General features: G+C 46.8%; 1 protein-coding gene across 1 annotated transcript in view; it reads right to left on the bottom strand.

Annotated features, from left to right (window-relative positions):
- Positions 1–1288: 1288 nt before the first annotated feature.
- Positions 1289–23738, bottom strand: part of LOC149445432 (uncharacterized) — a 30641-nt gene continuing 8191 nt past the window's right edge. The window contains exon 2 of the mRNA XM_089653864.1: positions 1289–3040. Coding sequence (XP_089509990.1) covers positions 1917–3040 — 1124 coding nt within the window. The 3' untranslated portion in view covers positions 1289–1916. The remainder of the gene's footprint in view (positions 3041–23738) is intronic.

Raw genomic sequence — 23738 nt, 5'->3', positions numbered from 1 at the left:
TGGAATTGAAGGGAAGCCATTTTAGGGTGCTCCTTCCACAAAAGAAGCAAATGTTATCTGGAAGGACTAGGAATCCATTGGACCAATGGGGATTAAACATTCTGCAATTACATTGAGAAACCATGAAATGTTACTGGCCTGTGATTGGCTCTCCTATTGTTAGAGCAGCAAGTAAGACTCCCCTTGTCGGTGTCATTAATGGAATTTCAGAAACCATGTAAAATGTTTCTTCCAAATCAAAAAAAAGTGACCCCCCTTGGGTAAGTACCCATCCTACTGTTCCTGATATGAGGTTGTAGTCCCTGCTATACAGGAAACATGTGGGCAATCATTTACACCTTTTACAGCAGGACAGTAAATATCAGAACACAATTCAAACATCAGACCAACAGCAGGAAGTCTGCTAACTGAATGTGTAATGCAATCTGTCATTAGCATTCTCAGAGTTCCCTCTGCAACATAGTTGTATCAGTTGTTGGTCCTGTCTGTAGAACTGTTATTTCCCCACCTTCTGTAACAGGGTGACAACCCTGATCAGTCTGCAGGAACATTACACAGCAGCGTTGTCACCCTGTACAGGGAAGTCTTAGATAGATTATAAGTAAGACACACAACAAGTAAAGTCCAACTTCAGCTAACGCTTCTACAGCAGTTACAGCACCAGGTTCTCTATAAGGTCCAACCCCCCATATGAATGGAAGATGACAGTTGTAAGCACCCCCAGCAGTGTTATATGGTGTTTCCTAACCCCCCAACTTTCATTTTTGCCAAATAGCTTGGCCTTCTACAAGAAGCAGAAAAAAACAGATCTACTGGGAGGGTCAACAGGTAATAAAAATGTTATGAGTGGAGACTTGGAAAAACATAAAACATTTATGCTAATGACAGATTACACCATTTATGTAATTATTGATTTTGCCCATTGTTACACTTTAGTGCCGATGTCTTAGCATTTCCAGGAATAATTAGCACTCTTTGCTAACTTTGCCCCAAAAAGGGACCCGTTCATTCAGAGTCATTAAGGTGAACCCCAATAAGAGGAATTTCAGTCTCCCAGAAGAAGTGGTAGGAATATGACCGCACACTTAGCACTTTGTAAGTTCAGATCTCTTGCAGTTGTACCGTGTGAATAGTTTATGGAGATGAGCAATAGCTGGACAAAAAAAAAAAGATAACAAGGACATCCAATCTTCACCTGATAGGATCACTTTTGAGAAAACCAGATGAAACATAAGTGGCCAGCTGGGAGTAGGTGGTACTGTTGAATACGTCCCCTAAAACAGCATTAACTCCTTGTTGGAAGGCCTACACCAGCTTAAGAAGTTACTCTCTAACCAAACAGACATCTATCTGGCTGGTATCTCAGCTACAGACCTGCCTGCAAAGCTGTCATCCATGAGAGGAGATGGAACATGGAAAGGAGGCATTGATCATGGGAGAGGAGGTGGAACATGTAATGGGCGTTGTGGTCAAGGTGGGCTTAGCTGGAGCCCTCAAGCCTAGCTTATGATGTATCAGTTCTCAAAAGAACCTGGAATGGACTCTCCTAATGAGTTTTCAGAGGCTTGGCAAGAAGCCATTGGACCCCATCCTAGACTCTGGTACTGAGGCAATGTTGGTCATGTATTGGTTGGTCAGATTCTGGCAATGAAGAAAACACATGGGAACATAGCTCAGTTAGTGAATGATGAAAATGCATTACATGTTCAGTCAATGCTCCATAAAAAAGGATAAAGATGAGAATGATGAGGAATACAGTTCAGTCATTGCTGCTTGTCTGAAGAAATGTCCAAAGGTAAAATATTCACAGGCCTTCTAGATGTGTTTCTGATGGACATAATCACTAAACCCAATGAATCCGATCATTAGAGTCCTGTTTCTTCAAAGTTGTTTTTTTAAGTAGCATCATGTCTTCCCTAGTTTGTGGGAAGACATTGGGCCTGTGAGCCTAATGGGACAGCTGTGACTTCTTTAATATTGCCCCTTCTTCTGGAGTTTCCTCTATGCAGCTCAAGCTTGTGAATCCTCTGGTGATAGATTAGCCCGGCATTACCTGTAAAAGCTTTATCACATTCTGAACATTGATATGGATTCTCTCCAGTGTGAACCCTCTCATGTATGACAAGGTTTCCTCTCTGTTTAAAAGTTTTATCACATTCAGAACATTGATGTGGTTTCTCTCCAGTGTGGATCCTCTGGTGTGTGATAAGATATGACTTGTGTGTAAAAGCTTTGTCACATTCAGAACACTGATATGGCTTCTCTCCAGTGTGAATCCTCTGGTGTGTGATAAGATGTGACTTCTGTGTAAAAGCTTTGTCACATTCAGAACACTGATATGACTTCTCTCCAGTGTGGATCCTCTGGTGTATGAAAAGATTTGACTTGTGTGTAAAAGCTTTGTCACATTCAGAACACTGATATGACTTCTCTCCAGTGTGAACCCTCTGGTGTATGATAAGCTCTTTCTTGGTTAAAAAAGCTTTGTCACATTCAGAACATTGATATGGCTTCTCTCCAGTGTGCATCCTCCGGTGTATGATAAGATTTGACTTGTGTGTAAAAGTTTTGTCACATTCAGAACACTGATATGACTTCTCTCCAGTGTGAACCCTCTGGTGTATGAAAAGATTTGACTTGTGTGTAAAAGCTTTGTCACACTCAGAACACTGATATGGCTTCTCTCCAGTGTGGATCCTCTGGTGTATGATAAGATGTGACTTGTGTGTAAAAGCTTTATCACATTCAGAACACTGATATGACTTCTCTCCAGTGTGGATCCTCTGGTGTATGATAAGATGTGACTTGTGTGTAAAAGCTTTATCACATTCAGAACACTGATATGGCTTCTCTCCAGTGTGGATCCTCTGGTGTGATATAAGATATGACTTCTGTGTAAAAGCTTTGTCACATGCAGAACACTGATATGACTTCTCTACAGTGTGAGCCTTCTGGTGTCTGATAAGATTTGACTTCCATGTAAAAGCTTTGTCACATTCAGAACACTGATATGGGTTCTCTACAGTGTGAACCTTCTGGTGTGCGATATGTTTTGCCTCCATTGTAAAATCTCTGTCACGTTCCAAACAAGAAATCGCTTGAAATGACTCCTCTTATGTATACACGGGCTGGACTTTACTGTAAAGCAATTGTCACTTCCAGACAATTGCTTTCCCTACCGGGCACTTCTACCCCCTTCCTGCCCAGGACAATTTTCAGCTTTCAGTGCTGTTGCACTTAACAATGACAATTGTGCGGTCATGCAACACTGTATTCATATGCAATTTTTATCATTTTTTTTCACACAAATAGAGCTTTTTTTGGTGGTATTTAATCACCACTGGGTGTTTTATTTTTTGCACTATAAATGAAAAAAGAGCAAAAAATTAAAAACATAAAAGGTTTCCTTTGCTTCTATTCTAAAATTTTGCAAACAGGTAATATTTCTTCTTTGATGTGCGTTGGTGAGGCTGCACTGCTAGGCAGCACTGATGGGCATTAATGAGGCGGCACAGATAGGTAGCACTGATGAGGCGGCACTGGTGATGCACTGATATGAAGGAAATGATGGGCACTGATAACCGGCACTGACTGATAGCACCAACTGGAGGCACTGACAGACGGCACTGACTGGCGGAACTGCTGGGCATCATTGATGGGTGGCACTGATGGGCGGCACTGATGGGCAGCACTGATGGGCGGCACTGACAAGTGGCACTGCTGGGCAGCACTGACAGGCGACTCCGCTGGGCACTGATGGATGACACTGCTGGGCGGCATTGCTGGGCCCTTCTGAATGGCACAGATAATCAGTGCTCTGATTATTAGTGCAGATTTCCCGTCACATTTGCCGGTTATCTGCAGTACTTTCTTCAATCTGTGACAGCGTGCAGCCGATAACCAGAAACTCTATTTACACTGTGATCAGCTGTGTCATTGGATAGAGTTGATCACGTGGTAAAAGGCTGCTGTAATTGGCCTTTTACCTTATCACGTGATCAGCTGTATCCGTAGGACACAGCGATCACTGGCAGTGCAGGGTGTGTGCCACTGGGTTCGCGTTGTGGGACGCCCTCCCAGAACTAGACAACCGTGCTGTAGCCATCTTTTGGCTATAGCATGGTTGGCAAGCAGTTAACCACTTGCCTACAGAGCACTTCTACCCCCTTCCTGCCTACCGGGCACTTCTACCCCCTTCCTGCCTACAGGGCACTTCTACCCCCTTCCTGCCTACAGGCACTTCTACCCCCTTCCTGCCTACAGGGCACTTCTACCCCCTTCCTGCCTACAGGGCACTTCTACCCCCTCCCTGCCTACAGGGCACTTCTACCCCCTCCCTGCCTACTGGGCACTTCTACCCCCTCCCTGCCTACAGGGCACTTCTACCCCCTTCCTGCCTACAGGGCACTTCTACCCCCTTCCTGCCTACAGGGCACTTAAACCCCCTTCCTGCCTACAGGGCACTTCTACCCCCTTCCTGCCTACAGAGCACTTAAACCCCTTTCCTGACTACAGGGCACTTCTACCTCCTTCCTGCCTACAGGACACTTCTACCCCCTTCCTGCCTACAGAGCACTTCTACCCCCTTCCTGCCCCCCGGGCACTTCTACCCCCTTCCTGCCCACCGGGCACTTCTACCCCCTTCCTGCCTACCGGGCACTTCTACCCCCTTCCTGCCTACAGAGCACTTCTACCCCCTTCCTGCCTACAGGACACTTCTACCCCCTTCCTGCCTACAGGACACTTCTACCCCCTTCCTGCCTACCGGGCACTTCTACCCCCTTCCTGCCTACTGGGCACTTCCACCCCCTTCCTGCCTACAGGGCACTTCCACCCCCTTCCTGCCTACCGGGCACTTCTACCCCCTTCCTGCCTACAGAGCACTTCCACCCCCTTCCTGCCTACCGGGCACTTCTACCCCCTTCCTGCCTACAGGGCACTTCTACCCCCTTCCTGCCTACAGGGCACTTCTACCCCCTTCCTGCCTACAGGGCACTTCTACCCCCTTCCTGCCTACCGGGCACTTCTACCCCCTTCCTGCCTACAGGGCACTTCTACCCCCTTCCTGCCTACAGGGCACTTCTACCCCCTTCCTGCCTACAGGGCACTTCTACCCCCTTCCTGCCTACTGGGCACTTCTACCCCCTTCCTGCCTACTGGGCACTTCTACCCCCTTCCTGCCTACAGAACACTTCTACCCCCTTCCTTACCAGGCCAATTTTCAGCTGTCAGCGCTGTCACACTTTGATTGACAATTGCGCAGTCATGCAAGATTGTACCCATATGAAATTTTTATCATTTTTTTTTCACAAATAGAGCTTTCTTTTGGTGGTATTCAGTTGCTGCTGGGAACTTTACTTTTTGTGCTATAAGCAAAAAAACTGCAAAAAATTTTGAAAAAAAAAAAGTTTCTTTGTTTCGATTATAACATTTTTCAAACAGGTAATTTTTCTCCTTCACTGATGTGCGTTGATGAGGCAGCACTTATGGGCACTGATAGGCGGCACTGATAGGCAGCACTGAAGGGCACTGATAGGTGGCATTGATAGGCGGCACTAATGAGGTGGCACGGATAGGCGGTACTGATAGGCAGCACTAATGAGGTGTCACAAATAGGTGGCGCTGATATGCGGCACTGATAGGCCACACTGATAATGGGTACTGATAGAGAGCACTGATAGGTGGCACTGACTGACATCACTGCTGGGCACTGACTGGCACAACCACTGGGCATTGACTGGTGGCACTGACTGGCAGCACTGCTGGGCTGCACTGATGGGCACTGGTGGGTGGCACAGGTGGGTGGAACTACTGGGCACAGGCAGGTGGCACTTCTGGGCACAGGCAGGCGGCACAGGAGGGCACAGGTGGGTGCATTGCTGGGCACAGGTGGGCGGAACTTGTGTGTGGCACTGCTGGGCACCGATCATCACTGATGATCAGTGCCCTGATGATTGGTGCTGATCCCCGCTCTGACAACTGCTGGTTTTCGGCAGTACTTTCCTCACGATCTGACACCGTGAGGAAAGTGCAGCCGAAAACTGGCATTTGCATTTCCCAGTGATCAGCGTGTCATTGGACACGGTTGATCACGTGGTAAAAGGCAGCTGTGATTGGCCTTTCACCACGTAACGTGATCAGCTGCGCCCAGTGCGCGCCCCTAGGGGCGCGCAGGAGAGCGCGTTCTGGGAGGACGTCATATTACGCCCTCCCAGAACTGGCCGGCCGCAGTGCAGCCATCATTCGGCTATCTGCGGTCGGCAAGTAGTTAATCTCACCTCTGGGAGTGTCTGTGTAGCTTCCAACCCAGCAGCTCATTCCCATCCACGCTGAACACGTCGCCCCTGGCCCGGAGCAGTGTGGGAGCCTCTTCCTCTCTTCCACGCCCATCCCCGCTACATCACCCCTGGTGCCAGATCCGCATAGGAGCCGTTTCCTCTCATCCATGCCCACCCTGGCCCCAGAGACATGTGGGAGATGTAGTTCGATGGGGGTCCAGTGTGGACGAGATCTGGATGGCCGGTCACTGTGCGTGGTCCATGTGTGCTCATCTTCCTCTTCTTCCTGGCGTGCCCACTGAGATGGCTCTGCGTGCCATAGGTTCGCCATCACTGATATATATATATATATATATATATATATATATAATATTTTTTTTTTAATTAAACTAAATTGTATTGTTTAAGTTTTTAAGTGCACACAGTATATCCAACATTCAGCCCAGACAATGGAGTCATACATTCTAATGTATAGGCAGTTGTGGCAATGTTACAGATCATACAGAACAATAACTTGCTTTGTCTCTGGTGTCACTTTTACTTTCTATAAACAAATGAAAAGAGAAAAAAGAAGCAACGTAGAACAATTCACCTGTACATGGCAAGTAACTCTCTCCAGTACATACATAGATAGCTGACTCCGTTCAAGTAGGCCTGTGTCTACAGGATCATACACCAAGTATCGGCCTCCAATGTAGTCACCATTTAGTAGGGTACAGTTGGCTGGTCCATTTTTAGGGGCCTAAAAAAGTTAAACCTATAAAAAGCTATGACAAATGAAGTATGGGGAGTGAGTACCGGAGTATCCAGCCAGTTCTGCCGAAGAGAGATAAGTCTCGGACGGTACAGATATCCCCCAAATGTCAGGACGGTACAGATATCCCCCAAATGTCAGGACGGTACAGATATCCCCCAAATGTCAGGACGGTACAGATATCCCCCAAATGTCAGGACGGTACAGATATCCCCCAAATGTCAGGACGGTACAGATATCCCCCAAATGTCAGGACGGGACAGATATCCCCCAAATGTCAGGACGGGACAGATATCCCCCAAATGACCTCTTTTTTCAAAGTAGTCTGACGTATTTCATAAGAGGCACGGCAAGTTTTTTGAAGTTGTAATTTTTTTGTCATAATTTTCAGGAAATGAAAAAATGAAAAAAAATGATTTTCACTATTTTTTTTTTTTTACATCCTGTCACCAGTGCAGTACAGTGTCATCATATAACTGGCATGGCGGTGATCAGGGACACTGACTGGTGACAGCACGAAAAAAAAATATATAATTTTTTTCAATTGTTTTATTATTTTTAATTTTTTATTACATTTTTTTCTCTTTTTATGATTTTTTTTCATTTTTCACTATGACCAAAGTAGTATAATACCATAGTAACATTGTACTACTTTGGGGAAGTAATCAGTATTTTTTTTTTTTACACAATTTGCTTATAGCAAAGAATTACTTTGCTATAAGCAAGCATTTACCTGCATGACATCAATTCATTCAGGGTTTTTTTTGTGCTTAGCTGTGATTTGGCCAAGGCTAATCACATGACACAGCTGGGCTGTGATTGGCCCAGCTTGTGCATGTGATCTATGTGACCATTCACAGCTAGACACACTTGTATACAATGGATGGCGTGAAATGAAGCCATCCATTGTATATAACTGGCATGTGACCTGCAGATTGGTCACAGCAGGTCACATGGTACTGGCAAAGGGGCCGGTACACAGATCTGTCATCGGCCGTATCTGAGGTACACAGCTGGTGACAGATCGCACCGCAGTGGGCATGCGCAATGTGTGCTCCGGAAAGGACGCCATATGATATCCACCCGGATGGATGAGCTTTTCATCCAGCCACCATCTGCCTATAGGCTGGGTGGCAACGTGTTAAACTGGAGGGGGTGATCTCAGTGGAAAGAGTGTCTTGAGTGGGGGAGGGGTGACAACACTAGGGGAGAGAGTGTCCTCGGAAGGGGAGGGGGAAGGGTGTCCCCAGTGCAGGAAAGGAAGGGGAAGGGGTGTCTTCAAAGGAGGAAAAGAGGGGAATGGAGTATCTTCAGTGGAGAGGGTGTCTTTAGTGGGGGAGGGGTGTCCTCTGTGGGTGGGAAAGGGGGAGTTCTTAGTGGAGGAGGGGAAGGGTTTGTTGGGTAAATGACACCAGATCAAAGTCCTCCTGAGAAGTTCCTAAAAAAACAACTGTCTTGTCTATGTAAAAATATAACTTTAGCTGAATATTAGAAAGCACGGCGTATTCTGAGGGGGCTAGGAGGTAAACTGGCCCCAGCTTAGTTTGCGGACAGGGAGGAGTCCAGTGGTCTGTTTGCGGACAGGGAGGAGTCCAGTGGTCTGTTTGCAGACAGGGAGGAGTCCAGTGGTCTGTTTGCAGACAGGGAGGAGTCCAGTGGTCTGTTTGCAGACAGGGAGGAGTCCAGTGGTCTGTTTACGGACAGGGAGGAGTCCAGTGGTCTGTTTACGGACAGGGAGGAGTCCAGTGGTCTGTTTACGGACAGGGAGGAGTCCAGTGGTCTGTTTGCGGACAGGGAGGAGTCCAGTGGTCTCTTTGTGGACAGGGAGGAGTCCAGTGGTCTGTTTACACAAGTCCTAAACAAGAGCTCCATTGTTCTCGGAGTTTAATTTCTCCAGAAGGAAGAACCTGTTCTGGCTGTACAGATCACACAGGTGGAGTCTACACTGCAGTCTGCATTGTCAGCCGAGCAGCTGAAGGAGTCCAACATCTAAACGTCTACTAATCAGGCGTACTCTTGGAGCACCACCTACACAAGACTCACCTCATCCATCTAGACTGCTCACTAGAGCTTCTTCTACAGCCTCTGACCCATCACTTCCCTCCTCTGCTGGAGGCACTTTATTAGGATCTATAGAGGGACAACACCCACCTCATATTGTACATCGGAATCAAGGAAACAGCAGAGATCCGGCCACAGGGGAGGTAGGAAACATCAACACTGCAACAAGGGATCTCCCACTCATCCAACCATCCCAACAGATGATTCATCAACAGAAATAGACGGAATTGTCACCTTCTCCTCAGCTGGACTGACATCGGGGAAGATGGACCTTCTGGGGAAAGGTTTGGGCTTTAGCCCTAAAGGTATCATGAAGAAGTTGTTGTTGGCTCAGGACTTGTATAGATGTTTTAGGAATATTAGATTGAAGGGACATTATTCTTGGAGAGGTGATATTGAGGGATCATCTGTAGTCACATCACTGAGTAGGTCTGTCTGAGGTTTCCAGACAAAATGGAAGTTTCCACCACCCACTACATATGCAGCAGCAGAAATGTTTCTTCATTTGGATGATAAAGATGGTGACGTATGACAGTCTATAATCAGGAACTCTGGGGTCATATCCTAATAATGGGACCATTGAGGAGAAAGGTGCATTGCCATCATTAGCAGCAAGGGGAGATATAACATTGAAGCCAGCTGATAAGGGGGGATGGGTGGTCATTATGGACACAGCATGTGATGACAATGAGACACTGGAGAGTGCAAAGTCTGGTGCAGCTCTGCATGGGAACCAATCAGCTTCCAGGTTTATGGTCAAAGCTTAATTGAACAAGCTGAAGTCAGAACCTGATTGGCTCCCATGCACAGCTGCCCCAGATTTTGCACACTCCAGTTTTAGTAAATCAGCCCCATTGTGTCCATCTGAGATGGTTTGTGGCAGATCCCGGGTTGTGAGTTCCATTCAGTACAATGTCTTTGGGTTCTCTTGCTAGTTGACTGCCCCCTTGTTAGTTGAGGTGTTTGTAGTCATAGAGGTGTTGGGTCATGATGGAATGATGTTGTGTCAGGTGAATGGTAGGCTCTGACCTGGTTTTATCTGCCAGCTCTGTGTTGATTCGCTGAGTTTTCTATTGTTTGTTATGTCCATCCTTGGAATTAGGGAGGACAGTATGATGTTGGAGTGAGGACATTTTTGTTGTGCGGTCTCTGTTAGTTGTAATAGTTTATTCTCAGAGGTTTCCTTTTGTCCCTGGAGGATGTTTGGGTCGGTGTGTATGATGATATGTTTGGGTCGGTGTGTATGATGATACGTTTGGGTCGGTGTGTATGATGATATGTTTGGGTCGGTGTGTATGATGATACGTTTGGGTCGGTGTGTATGATGATATGTTTGGGTCGGTGTGTATGATGATATGTTTGGGTCGGTGTGTATGATGATATGTTTGGGTCGGTGTGTATGATGATATGTTTGGGTCGGTGTGTATGATGATATGTTTGGGTCGGTGTGTATGATGATATGTTTGGGGTCGGTGAAATACGGATCATTGATGACTCCTATCGCTTGTTCAGTTGTTGGACTTGAATTTTGTTGTCTCTTGTTCCTGGGAAGAGCCGTTTGGTGTTTAGATATTTCCCATTGGAGTCTATTAATAACAATAAGAATCCGGAGATTGTTGGCTGTTCTTGTGGTTTGATGATTGTTTGTTTGTAGGGATGGGCTTCATGGTCGAGTTGAACCTAAGTTTGATTTGAACATGGGCCGTTCGTGTGTTCAGCAAACACAAATAGTACGGTCATTCAGTGGGGTGTTTGCTCACCATGCCCCACAATGCACTGCGCCCTGACAATGCATTGTGATTGGACAAAGCAATGCACCTAACCACAAGTCAGGTGTAATACTTTGACCAATCACAGTGCGTGGTGATGTCACAAGGGGGCGGGGTATATAAAAACTGTTTTCACGGCCCCAGCTGTCAGACAGCCGGGAGCCAGCATCACAAGCAGAGCTTTTTTCCCCTTTTTTGGGTAGCGATGGTGTCAGGATCGTGATTGACGTTGGAGCTACTTTGGGGGACATTTTTTAAAATGTTTTTTTTAATAAAGGACTTGTCAAAGACTGACTCCTATCACTTTTTACACTACACTTTTTTTTGTGAATGGGTAGCGGTACCATATACTGCCTACTCATTCACATAGGAGGGGGCCGGGATCTTGGGGCCCCCTTGTTAAAGGGGGCTTCCAGATTCCAATAAGCCCCCCAGGCTACAGACCCCCACAACCACAGGCTACGGATGTCGGAAAGAGGCCCTTGTCCCCATCAATATGTGGACAAGGTGCTTTGGGGGGCTCCTGGCCCAAGGCACCCCTCCATGCTGAGGGCATGTATCCTGGTATGGTTCAGGAAGGGGGACGCTCACCACCCCTTTCCTGACCTGCCGGGCTGCATACTCAGATAAGGGTCTGGTATGGATTTTGGGGGGACCCCCATGCCATTTTTAACCAATAGCCATCCGGCCAATAGCTGTTTGGTGGCCAGGAAAAGGCTGTAGATTTCCAGGTGGAAGCCATATGGCGTCCTCCCACACATGCACAGTTTTTGCACTTGCAGAGCGCACAGCGGAGCTATCTGTCACCGGCCGTGTACCTCGAACATGGCCGATGACAGATCTGTGTACCAGCCCCAGTTGCTGGTACCATGTGACCTGCTGTGACCAATCACAGCACTTCACATGACAGTTATATACAATGGATGGCTTCATTCGTGCCATCCATTGTATACTAGTGTGTCTAGCTGTGAATGGTCAGAGCGATCACATGCACATGTCATGTGATTAGCTGTGGCCAAATCACAGCTAAGCACAAAAAAAAAACCCTGAATGAATCGATGTCATTCAGGTAAATGCTGGCTTATAGCAAAGTAATTATTTGCTATAAGCAAATTGTGTAAAAAAAAAAAAAATACCAAAAAACAAAATACTGATCACTTCCCCAAAGTAGTACAATGTTACTATGCTAACATTATACTACTTTGGACATAGTGAAATAAGAAAAAAAAAATATTAAAAAAGGAAAAAAATGTAATAAAAAATTAAAACTAATAAAAAAATATATATATATTTTTTTTTTCATACTGTCACCAGTCAGTTCCCTGATCACCACCATACCAGTTATATGATGACGCTGTACTGCACTGGTGACAGGATGTAAAAATAAATAGTGAAAATAATTTTTTTTAATTTTTTCATTTTCTGAAAAATTCTGACAAAAAAATACAACTTCAAAAAACTCGTCATGCCTCTTATGAAATATGTTGTCTACTCTGCAAAAAGGGGTCATTTGGGGATATCTGTACTGTCCTGACATTTGGGGGATATCTGTACCGTCCTGATATTTGGGGGGATATCTGTACCGTTCTGACATTTGGGGGGATATCTGTACCGTTCTGACATTTGGGGGATATCTGTACCGTTCTGACATTTGGGGGATATCTGTACCGTCCTGACATTTGGGGGATATCTGTACCGTCCTGACATTTGGGGGATATCTGTACCGTCCTGACATTTGGGGGATATCTGTACCGTCCTGACATTTGGGGGATATCTGTACCGTCCTGACATTTGGGGGATATCTGTACCGTCCTGACATTTGGGGGATATCTGTACCGTCCTGACATTTGGGGGATATCTGTACCGTCCTGACATTTGGGGGATATCTGTACTCTCCTGACATTTGGGGGATATCTGTACTCTCCTGACATTTGGGGGATATCTGTCCCGTCCTGACATTTGGGGGATATCTGTCCCGTCCTGACATTTGGGGGATATCTGTACTCTCCTGACATTTGGGGGATATCTGTACCGTCCTGACATTTGGGGGATATCTGTACCGTCCTGACATTTGGGGGATATCTGTACCGTCCTGACATTTGGGGGATATCTGTACCGTCCTGACATTTGGGGGATATCTGTACCGTCCTGACATTTGGGGGATATCTGTACCGTTCTGACATTTGGGGGATACCTGTACCGTCCTGACATTTGGGGGATATCTGTACCGTCCTGACATTTGGGGGATATCTGTACCGTCCTGACATTTGGGGGATATCTGTACCGTCCTGACATTTGGGGGATATCTGTACCGTCCTGACATTTGGGGGATATCTGTACCGTCCTGACATTTGGGGGATATCTGTACCGTCCTGACATTTGGGGGATATCTGTACTCTCCTGACATTTGGGGGATATCTGTACTCTCCTGACATTTGGGGGATATCTGTCCCGTCCTGACATTTGGGGGATATCTGTACTCTCCTGACATTTGGGGGATATCTGTACTCTCCTGACATTTGGGGGATATCTGTACCGTCCTGACATTTGGGGGATATCTGTACCGTCCTGACATTTGGGGGATATCTGTACCGTCCTGACATTTGGGGGATATCTGTACCGTCCTGACATTTGGGGGATATCTGTACCGTTCTGACATTTGGGGGATACCTGTACCGTCCTGACATTTGGGGGATATCTGTACTGTTCTGATATTCTTGGACCTCAAGAAAATAGATTGGCTGTCAGTACTTCAGGATTGATCAATTTTCAGATATCTCCCATAGTTTGTGAACTCTATAACTTCCCTACAGAATAAATCATAAATACTAATTTGGGTTATTTTCACCAAAGACATGTAGCAGAATACATCGCGGCCTAAATTTATGAAGAACAATTATTTATTTGCAAACTTTTATAACATAAACAAAAAAACATGTTTTTTTTTCAAAATTTTCAGTCTTTTTTTGTTAATTTAGCAAAAATTAAAAACCCCAGCGGTGATTAAATACCACCAAAAGAAAGCTCTAGTTATGTGAAGAAAATGATAATATTTTAGTTTGGGTACAATGTTGTATGACCGCGCAATTGTCATTCAAAGTGTGAGAGCGCTGAAACCTGAAAATTGACCTGGGCAGGAAGGGGGTAAAAGTGCCCGGTATGGAAATGGTTAAGAAGCTCTGGGTAGTTCTGGTTATTAAGGATACGTGTGAGATTGGAACCTTGAGATTGGAAATAATATTTGGCCTTGCTGCAAATTCTGTCAATCAGTGCTAGAGTGGGGAACTGTGCTAGGGCTTTGAACTCACCTGCTTCCAGGCATTCCACTAAATGATCTGTGGACACAATCCCTAGAAGAAGTGAACTGACCGGGTCTGGGTGTGGATTGTCCCGCCAGGCTGGAAAGTGTTGTAACTGGGCCACAATATAATAAAGAGAAGGATTGGGAACCTCAGGGCCTCCCATATATTTAGCCTCCTGTAGAGTTTCTAGTTCAATCCGAGGCGTGGCATCCACCAGATTAAGGAGCCAAACACCATATCAAATCTTCTAAAGATCCGTATAGGAATCCAAACAGGGATGTTGTGCAGAATATAAAGTCATTGAGGGGCCCAGATCATTCTGATGAAGTTACACCTCCCTACCACGGATCGAGGGAGTTTAGTCCAGCTAGTTGTTTTCTGTTGAAATGTTTTAATGAGAGGAAGTCAGTTTAGATCTGTATATTTCGATAGAGTGGGGTGAATGATAATACCCAGATATATAAAGGAGGCCACTATTTCAATCTGCACAGCTTCAGGTGGTATGGGATGTGTAAGGGTGTCCAGTGGGAGAAGGGTGGACTTATCCCAATTTATTGAGAAGCCGGAGAAGGAGCCAAATTCACTGATTAATGTCATTAGGTGTGTCAATGACACGCAAATGTATCACCCAAAAACAGAAGGGTGTCATCACCATAGAACGCTACTTTCTCCATCTGCTCTCCTCTACAAAAACCATAAACCCGGATCCTCTCCAATGGCAGCCACCAGAGGTTCTATCACTATAGCGAATAACAGCGGGGAGAGAGGACAGCCCTGCCGTGTCCCTCTGCCTAGTGTGAATGAGATGGACAGGGCATTGTTAACCCGAATGCGGGCCGACAGGGCATTGTTAACCCGAATGGGCACAATAGAATAATTCAATCCACAAAATGAAAGTGTCCCCCAGGGTTACATTTCACAAGGACTTGCCAAAGGTATCTCCATTCTACACAGCCAAACACCTTAGGAGCATCGGGAGACAAAATCGCCATCACCCATATTATCAGAAGGGATTTGAAGGTTAAGATAAAGCCTATGACTATTGATTGCTGTAGATCTGAATGAAACCCGACTGATCCGGGTGAATAAGTGTAGAGATAACCCTAGTCAGTCTGGTCACCAGTACTTCAGTAATAATTATGAGGTCTGAGGTCAATAGCGATATGGGCCGGTAGGATTCTGCTAAGGTTGGGTCCCTCCCCGCCTTCAAGTACGACTATTATTGCCTCATACATGGGGAGGGAGTTCTGTTCCAATGCCACCTGGAGTATTTTAAGTAGTTCAGGTAGAAGTATTCCCCCAAAAGATTTGTAAATTTCCATGGGCAGCCCATCTCCGCCGGGAGCCTTGGAATTGGGGTATGAAGCTCCAGCCATCTGCAAGTCTTCAGGAGTGAGAGGTGTATTAAGCTTTTGCCTTTGATGAATAGTAAGTTGAGGAAGTGTTAAAAACTCCCGCATGCTAGTCATCAGAAGACACTTTGGGAGAGTAGAGCGTTTCATGAAAAGATCTAAAGCCTTGTAAGATGGAGGGGGTATCTGTGACCAATTGAGTCGAGGACAGTTTTAAAGAAGAGATATGAGAAGATGGTCACTGAGCTTTTGCAATGATTGTGAGAATATGACCCGTCTTTTCCGTCTCCTCAAGGTTTGAGAAGAAAAAATGTTTGTTTTCAGCATGCTGAAGTTGGACAGTGCGCAGAAACTGTTGTGCCGCAAGTACCACCTCTCTGTATCAGGGTTGGTATTGCTAAGATAGGCTTGTTCTGCCTTAGTTACAGATTGGCCGGCCTCAACCTCCCATTGTCTGGAGTTGGTCTTCATTCTGGAAATGTCTTTGATACACGTGCCTCTAATATATGCTTTCAAAGCATCCCAAACAATCATAGGAGATGTTGAATGTCTGTATCCAAGTAGAAAGCCCTGTAATTGTTTATGCATTAAGTCAGTGAAGAGAGTTATCCAGAATGGATTGAGCTTCCACAATGTAAATGTAGAGGACCTTTTCAGGGACAAGGATACATGCATTGGGGAATGATCAGATAGGCTCCTGGCTAAAGAGGTCACCTGAGGTGTATATGGTAGAATCAGATTGGAACCCAATGCCAAATCTATACGGGATAGAGAGGAGTGGGAGCTTGAGTGACATGAAAATTGAGCATCTAGTGGGTGGAGGGATTGCCATAAGTCCCGGAGTCCTTTTTCCTTCATATGGCGTTCCAAAGGAGTGATTTGTCTAGGGCCAAGTGGGGATAATTTTTTAAGAGATCTAAGGAAGTATCCAAAACTGTGTTAATGTCCCCCATTACCAATAATGGTGTTTGTGGATGGGTGGCTATAAATTGAAACAGACATCTCACCATCTCCATATGAAATGGTGGAGGTACATACATATTTGCAAGAACACATAAATGAGAGTCCCAACTGTATAACAGAAATATATAACGACCCAACGGATCTATTTTGGATGAGAACCATGAAAGGTACTCCGACAACCATTATACTCATGCCCCTAGAGTACTGAGAGTGTGCAGCATGGAACTGAAGGGGGAACTCAGAGCGTTTCAAAAGGTGAAGAGTATCCAAAGTCATGTGAGTCTCCTGAAGGCATACAATGGAAGGGTTTTGATGGCTGAGGAATGTGGAGACAGACGTTCTCTTCTTTGGGTCATGCAGGCCATGGACATTCCAAGAAAGGACAATATCCTTTTGATTACTCATAGTTATGAAGGAGGTTATGAAGACTAGGAGTGTGATTCCTCCGGGGTAGTGTTCCGTGTCCCAAGGAAGTGTTTGGTGGGATATCGTCAGCACGATATATACAATTATAGGGAACACCCAGAGACGATAGATCTCCTCTCACACTCCAGTAGGCGATAATTGGTGTAGGATGTTTTCCGGTCCAGAGACAGCATAGCAAGTGAAAAAAATAGAAAAAATACCAGCTTAGGCCAAAACATGGGCAAACCTGAGTCAACTCAAAAACGCCCCGCAGGGTAACAGAAGGGGAAAGCAAAGGGACTATATGTGACATTCCAAAGGGTGTAGCCATGAGAGTCATCTGTTACTAAAGCAAAACAGGCAATCTACTCATCCCTGAACTCCGCTTTCATACTAAGGGAGAGACAAGGAGAAATTTGAGTTGGGAACGCCGGGCAATGGATAAGTCATACTGGAGCTGGACATAAGCGCCTTTCATTCCTATCCAGCCAGGTAGCTGCTGCTGCAGGGGAGTCATAGAATTGTACGGAGCCATCTGTTATGACTCGTAGCTTCTCAGGATAAATCATGGAGTAAGACACTTGGATCACACGTAGGCGGCATTTAACATCAGTAGATCTGGCTCACTTACGCTGGAATTCAGCTGAGAAATCTGGAAATATAGATATTTTTGCACCTTGTATTTCCATGGCAGGTGGTTGTCTAGCAAGATGGAGGATGACATCTCTATCCTTGTAATGTAAAAGTTTCAGTAGACAAGGTCTGTCAGGGGCCCCCGTTGGAGGAGGATGGGGTGGGACCCGATAGGCTCTTTCCACTGAGAAAAAAGGTGTTAGGTCATCATTGCCGAATGTATTCAGTAACCAAGTCTCAATAAATCCCACAGGATTCTTTCCCTCAGCTTTCTCAGGCAAGCCTACCAGGCGAAGGTTGCTCCTACGTAGGTGATTCTCCATGTCCTCTGATCTGGCCAGGTGCTCAGATGTTTTCATGGTGTTAGAATGTACATCTTGTTACAATGGAGGGAGTTCATCCTCCAATGTGCTCACCCTGCCTTCAATGGTGGTCGCCCTCTCTCTCATCTTGTGCATATCATGGCGGATAAATAAAATGTCCTCTTTTATGCGTTTATATTCCACAGTAAGCTGTGTGAGCGATGTGCCATGAGTGTGGACTGCTGTTAATGTCTCTTTCAGCGATGGTTCTGGGGGTTCAGGAACCTCTGCATGGCTGTCAGAGTGGGGAATAGGAGAACAGGTACTCACTGTGCCGGAGGACGGAGAAGGCTTTGCAGAGGCCTGAGGGAGCTGCCACCCCCTCTATCACTCATTGCCATCTGCCCAACATAAGAAGTACTGCACTTCCTTATTTACTCCATGATTTAGTCATGAAGAACAGCGGGGCTGAGCCCCACCAGAGGTCAGAGAGTGAAGAAACAACCAGAACTGTCTTTTATAGGAGGGACAGTGAAGAGGGGATTATAGGACGAGGGTCCCCACCCCCTCTATTACTCATTGCCATCTTCTCAACACAAGTACTGCAGTTCCTTATTTACTTCATGATTTAATCATGAAGAACAGCGGGGCTGAGCCCCACCAGAGGTCAGAGAGTGAGGAAACAACCAGAACTGTCTTTTATAGGAGGGACAGTGATGAGGGGATTATAGGACGAGGGTCCCCACCCCCTCTATCACTCATTGTCATCTAACCAACTCAAGAAGTACTGCACTTCCTTATTTACTCCATGATTTAGTCATGAAGAACAGCGGGGCTGAGCCCCACCAGAGGTATTGTAGCCCCACCGGGCAAGTATTGTTTTTAATCTTTGTCCCTGCTGAGGGCAAGCCACAGGGCTCTCCTTTCAGGTGCCAGCCTCTGCCACCCCGTGTGTGTGAACCTCTCCTGTACCTACTATGCTTCCCTGGCTCTGCTTGCCCATTTGTGGACCCGGTTCAGTGGGTCCCGGAGGGTAGAGGGGACGGAGGAGATGTTCACTCCCTTCTTGTACTGACCCAGAAGTGACGTTATGACAGATTTCCTGACCATCGAGGACGGCAAAGAATGTAATGCGGTGTGATGTGCTCTGCATTACATCCAGTGGAGTACAGGGGTGACATTGGGGGTCTTTTAGACCTTGGATGTCTCAATAAAGAGAACCTCTCATCAAATGTCATCACATAGAGGACTTTGTCCCCTTAAGTAAAATGTTTTTTTTTAATTGTAAAGAATTAAAGTTACACCCAAGTACATAACTCCTCCCCTTGAAAAATTTTAAGACCCCCCCTCCCCCACATATATGCGCACCCAAATGTAAGAGCACACGCTGGAGCGCCTACACGTGATAACATTGATTGTGATACACGTTACATATCGCCGGTCACACCAGAATGAGAGGATAATTCTAGGAGCAGACCTCCTCCGTACTCTATACTGATGACCTAGAAGGGGCTATAAATGTGTCCCCTATAGATAATACCGGGACTAAAGGTTGTCACCATTTCAGCACACACAACTTAAGGTCTGACATGTTGGATATCTATTTACTCGCTGCAACCTCGGCTTTTATATTTTTACACATAAATGGGTCATTTATTGCTTTTTTGTTCCCTGAAATTAACTTAACTGTATCCTCCTTCGCACTCACACAATACACTCAATCCTCCACCCACATCGATGGGAACACCCTGGACCTCGTCTTCTCCCACCTCTGTACCCTCAACCAGTTCACTAACACCCCCTTCCCTCTCTCCGACCACCACCTCCTCATGTTCTCCGCCTCCCCTTCCCCCAACTCCCCCCCAAAAGCGCCAAACCATCACCAGCCACAACCTCCGCAACCTGAACCCGGCCCCCCTCCACTTGGCTGCAGACCGCCTACATGACAGCATCTTTCCACTGTCATGTCCTGACATAGCCACCACCATGTACAACGACTCTCTGTCAGCTACCCTAGACTCTCTGGCACCCCTTACCACACGCAACATCAAACCTAGACTGCTTCAACCATGGCAGAATGACCATACTAAACACCTCAAACGTCGCAGTCACGCGCTGGAGAGACTATGGCGCAAAACCAGGTCCCCTCATGCGTTCTCCCTCTACAAATCTGCCTTCCTCACTTAAACCACCTCCCTCCACGCCGCCAAGCAAGCCTACTTCGTAAACCTGATCAACACCCTCTCCTCCTGCCCTCACCGACTCTTCTCCACCTTCAACTCCCTGCTCTCTCCCCCCTCCTCCACTCAGTACCTCACTCACCGCCCACGAGATTGCCACTCATTTTCACAAGATTGACGCAATCCGTAAGGACATAGTCAACTCGCAATCTACCTCCCCACCTAGCCTCCCCCTATCACCCCCTCTTCTCTCCCCTCCCTTGACCTCGCAACCGCACTGCCCCCCACCACACCCAAGGCCCCGCTTACTGTAACCCCCCCAGCACTGTACTCCTTCAGCCCCGCTACCACTGAGGAAGTCACCAGGGTCTTCTCAGAAGCCCGCCTCACTACCTGCCCCCTGGACCCTATCCCCTCTCAACTCCTCCAGTCACCCCCCTCTTCCCTCATCCGCTCCCTCACCCACATCTTCAATCTCTCCCTCTCTACTGGCGCATTCCCCTCCCCCCTAAAGCATGCGCACATCACCCCCATACTCAAAAAGCCCTCCCTAGACCCCACTGACCCAAACAACCTCAGACCCATCTCCCTGTTGCCACTCACTTCCAAGCTCCTTGAGCGCTTAGTCTACGACCGCTTAAGCACCCACCTCACTGACAACAACCTCCTTGATCCACTACAGTCTGGCTTCCATCCCCTACACTCCACCGAAACCGCCCTCCTCAAAATCACTAACGACCTACTAACCGCCAAAGCCAACTACTCTGTCCTCCTTCTCCTGGACCTCTCTGTGGCCTACGACACAGTCCACCACCCCCTCCTCCTTAATAAACTACTCTCCCTTGGCATCAGAGACACCGCTCTCTCCTGGTTCTCCTCTTACCTATCCTGATGCTCCTTCAGCAATTCCTACAACGGTGCCACCTCCCCCTCCCTACCCCTCTCTGTTGGGGTCCCCCAAGACTCTGTCCTTGGACCCCTTCTATTCTCCATCTACACCTCCTCCCTGGGCAAACTCATACACTCCCACGGCTTCAACTACCACCTCTACGCTGATGACACTCAAATTTACCTCTCCACCCCTCTCCTCACCCCCACATTCTTCGCCCGCATCACTCACCTCCTAAACGACATCTCTGACTGGATGTCGCTCCATTTCCTCAAGCTTAACCTCTCCAAAACTGAGCTTCTCGTCTTTCCCCCTGCCCACACCCCCCCCCCCCCCCCAGCCTATCCATCACCACCAACAACACCACTATCATTCCCGCCTCGCAAGCCAAAGTCGTTGGCGTCATTCTGGACTCTAACCTTTCCTTCCAACCTCATGTCAAATCACTCACAAACACATGCAGGCTCCACCTCCGCAACATCGCCAAGATACGTACCTTCCTTACCCCAGACACCACTAAACTACTCGTACACTCCCTGATTATCTCACGTCTGGACTACTGCAACTCCCTCCTCACCGGCCTACCCCAGTGCAGGCTCTCCCCACTTCAGACCATCCTGAACTCAGCGGCCAGACTCATCCACCTCACCAACCGCTCCACCTCTGCCACCCCCCTCTGTCATTCCCTCCACTGGCTCCCGATTGCCCAACGCATCAAATTCAAACTACTCACTCTGACCTACAAAGCCATTCATAACACTGCCCCTAACTACCTCACCGACCTGATCCCCAAGTACCACCCTACCCGTACCCTTCACTCTTCACAGGACCTCCTTCTATCTTGCTCCCTGGTCTCCTCCTCTCATGCACGACTGCAGGACTTTTCCAGGTCCTCCCCCATCCTCTGGAACTCACTACCTCAATCCATCAGACTGTCACCTTCCCTCCTTACCTTCAGGCGCTCCCTGAAAACCCACCTCTTCAGGGAAGCCTACCCCACCCTCACCTAACAGCCGTTCTTCATTCCTCCTATCACTCCATCCCCCACAGCCACTTCCTCCTGTACCACTACCCCCTCCCTCCTAGATTGTAAGCTCCTAAGAGTAGGGCCCTCTTACCCCTCGTGTGCTGTTTGTAGTTACTGTACTGTTTCATGTATTGTCCCCCCCCTCTATTGTACAGCGCTGAGCAAACCCTTTGGCGCTATATAAACTCCATGTAATAATAATAATAATTTTTTACTGAAATTTCCTAGATCTTTGTGATATTTTGTGACATAAAAATTAGAACTGCCGCTATTTTATTCTCTAAAGTCTCTACTTTCAGAAAATCGATATTTTGGGGGTTTTGTGTCATCTTCAGGATAAAATGATTTTTTAAATGTGCAAAAAATGCCAAAATGGCTCTGGGAGTGAAAGGGAGAAAAATAAGCAGGACACTCCCCTTTCCTGAGGAGCAGCCAATCGGTTCTCATTACACTGTAAGGAGTCTCCCCTCCCTGCTAGTCCTGGGTGCAGTGCTGGAGACAGGCGGGGGAGGGGAGGAGGAGATAAACAGCGAATGTTACACATATTACACATTTAAGTTGCTATAAAGCGCCTTTAGTTTTTTACAGCCCCCAACATTCCTAAAAGAGCCTCAGATTTATATACATTTGTTGTAAATAGGAAATAACATCTTATTACCTCCTCTGCTGCCACTTCCACCAACGTCTCCTCTATACTTCTTCCCGCCTCACCTCTCATCTGGAACTTCCTGTCTGTGCCTGACATCACTTCCTGTCTGTACCTGACATCACTTCCTGTCTGTGCCTGACATCACTTCCTGTCTGTACCTGACATCACTTCCTGTCTGCATTCCATAGAGACTTCCTGTGTGAGTATAGGTGAGATCCCCACCTTGTGGAGTTCAGAGGAACTGCAGCCCCGAGATCCATCCCATAATCCCCCTTCCTGTATAATATGTACCTTACAGGGATACTACGGGAGATGAAACATTACTGAATAAAGGAAGAAGAAATAAATGTAACTCTTATGTAACCAACTGTTCAACAAACATCTCTTATTACATATAGAAAAGTCTTACAAACACAGAACACAAAATACAAATGTATAGCTAATGAGAGCGATCCCGCCAAACCTGATCCTTCTGGGGGGACAATGCAAAATATATATCAATCCACTCATAATGACATCATCTTCTGGGAGTGTCTGCACATCCATCCATTTCATACACATTTCATTGTCTCAGCAGATCTCCTGCAGCCTATTAGCGCCCATTTCCCTTTCTATGTCTCAGCGGATCTCCTGCAGCCTATTAGCACCCATTTCCCTCTCAATGTCTCAGCGGATCTCCTGCAGCCTATTAGCTCCCATTTCCCTTTCTATGTCTCAGCAGATCTCCCGCAGCCTATTAGCACCCATTTCCCTCTCTATGTCTCAGCGGATCTCCTGCAGCCTATTAGCTCACATTTCCCTCTCTATGTGTCAGCAGATCTCCTGCAGCCTATTAGCTCCCATTTCCCTCTCTATGTGTCAGCAGATCTCCTGCATCCTATTAGCACCCATTTCCCTTTCTGTGTTTCAGCAGATCTCCTGCAGTCTATTAGCACCCATTTCCCTCGGTATGTTTCAGCGGATCTCCTGCAGCCTATTAGCACCCATTTCCTTCTCTATGTCTCAGGGGATCTCCTGAAGCCTATTAGCACCCATTTCCCTCTCTATGTCTCAGCGGATCTCCTGCAGCCTATTAGCACCCATTTCCCTTTCTATGTCTCAGCAGATCTCCTGCAGCCTATTAGCTCCCATTTCCCTCTCTATGTCTCAGCGGATCTCCCGCAGCCTATTAGCA

Source organism: Staurois parvus, unplaced genomic scaffold (genome assembly GCF_062004578.1).
Source record: "Staurois parvus isolate SC_StPar_1 unplaced genomic scaffold, SC_StPar_1.0 ptg000721l, whole genome shotgun sequence".
Taxonomy (NCBI): Eukaryota; Metazoa; Chordata; class Amphibia; order Anura; family Ranidae; genus Staurois; species Staurois parvus.
Note: the sequence above shows the minus strand (reverse complement) of the source record. Positions and strands in the feature narration are given on the sequence as shown.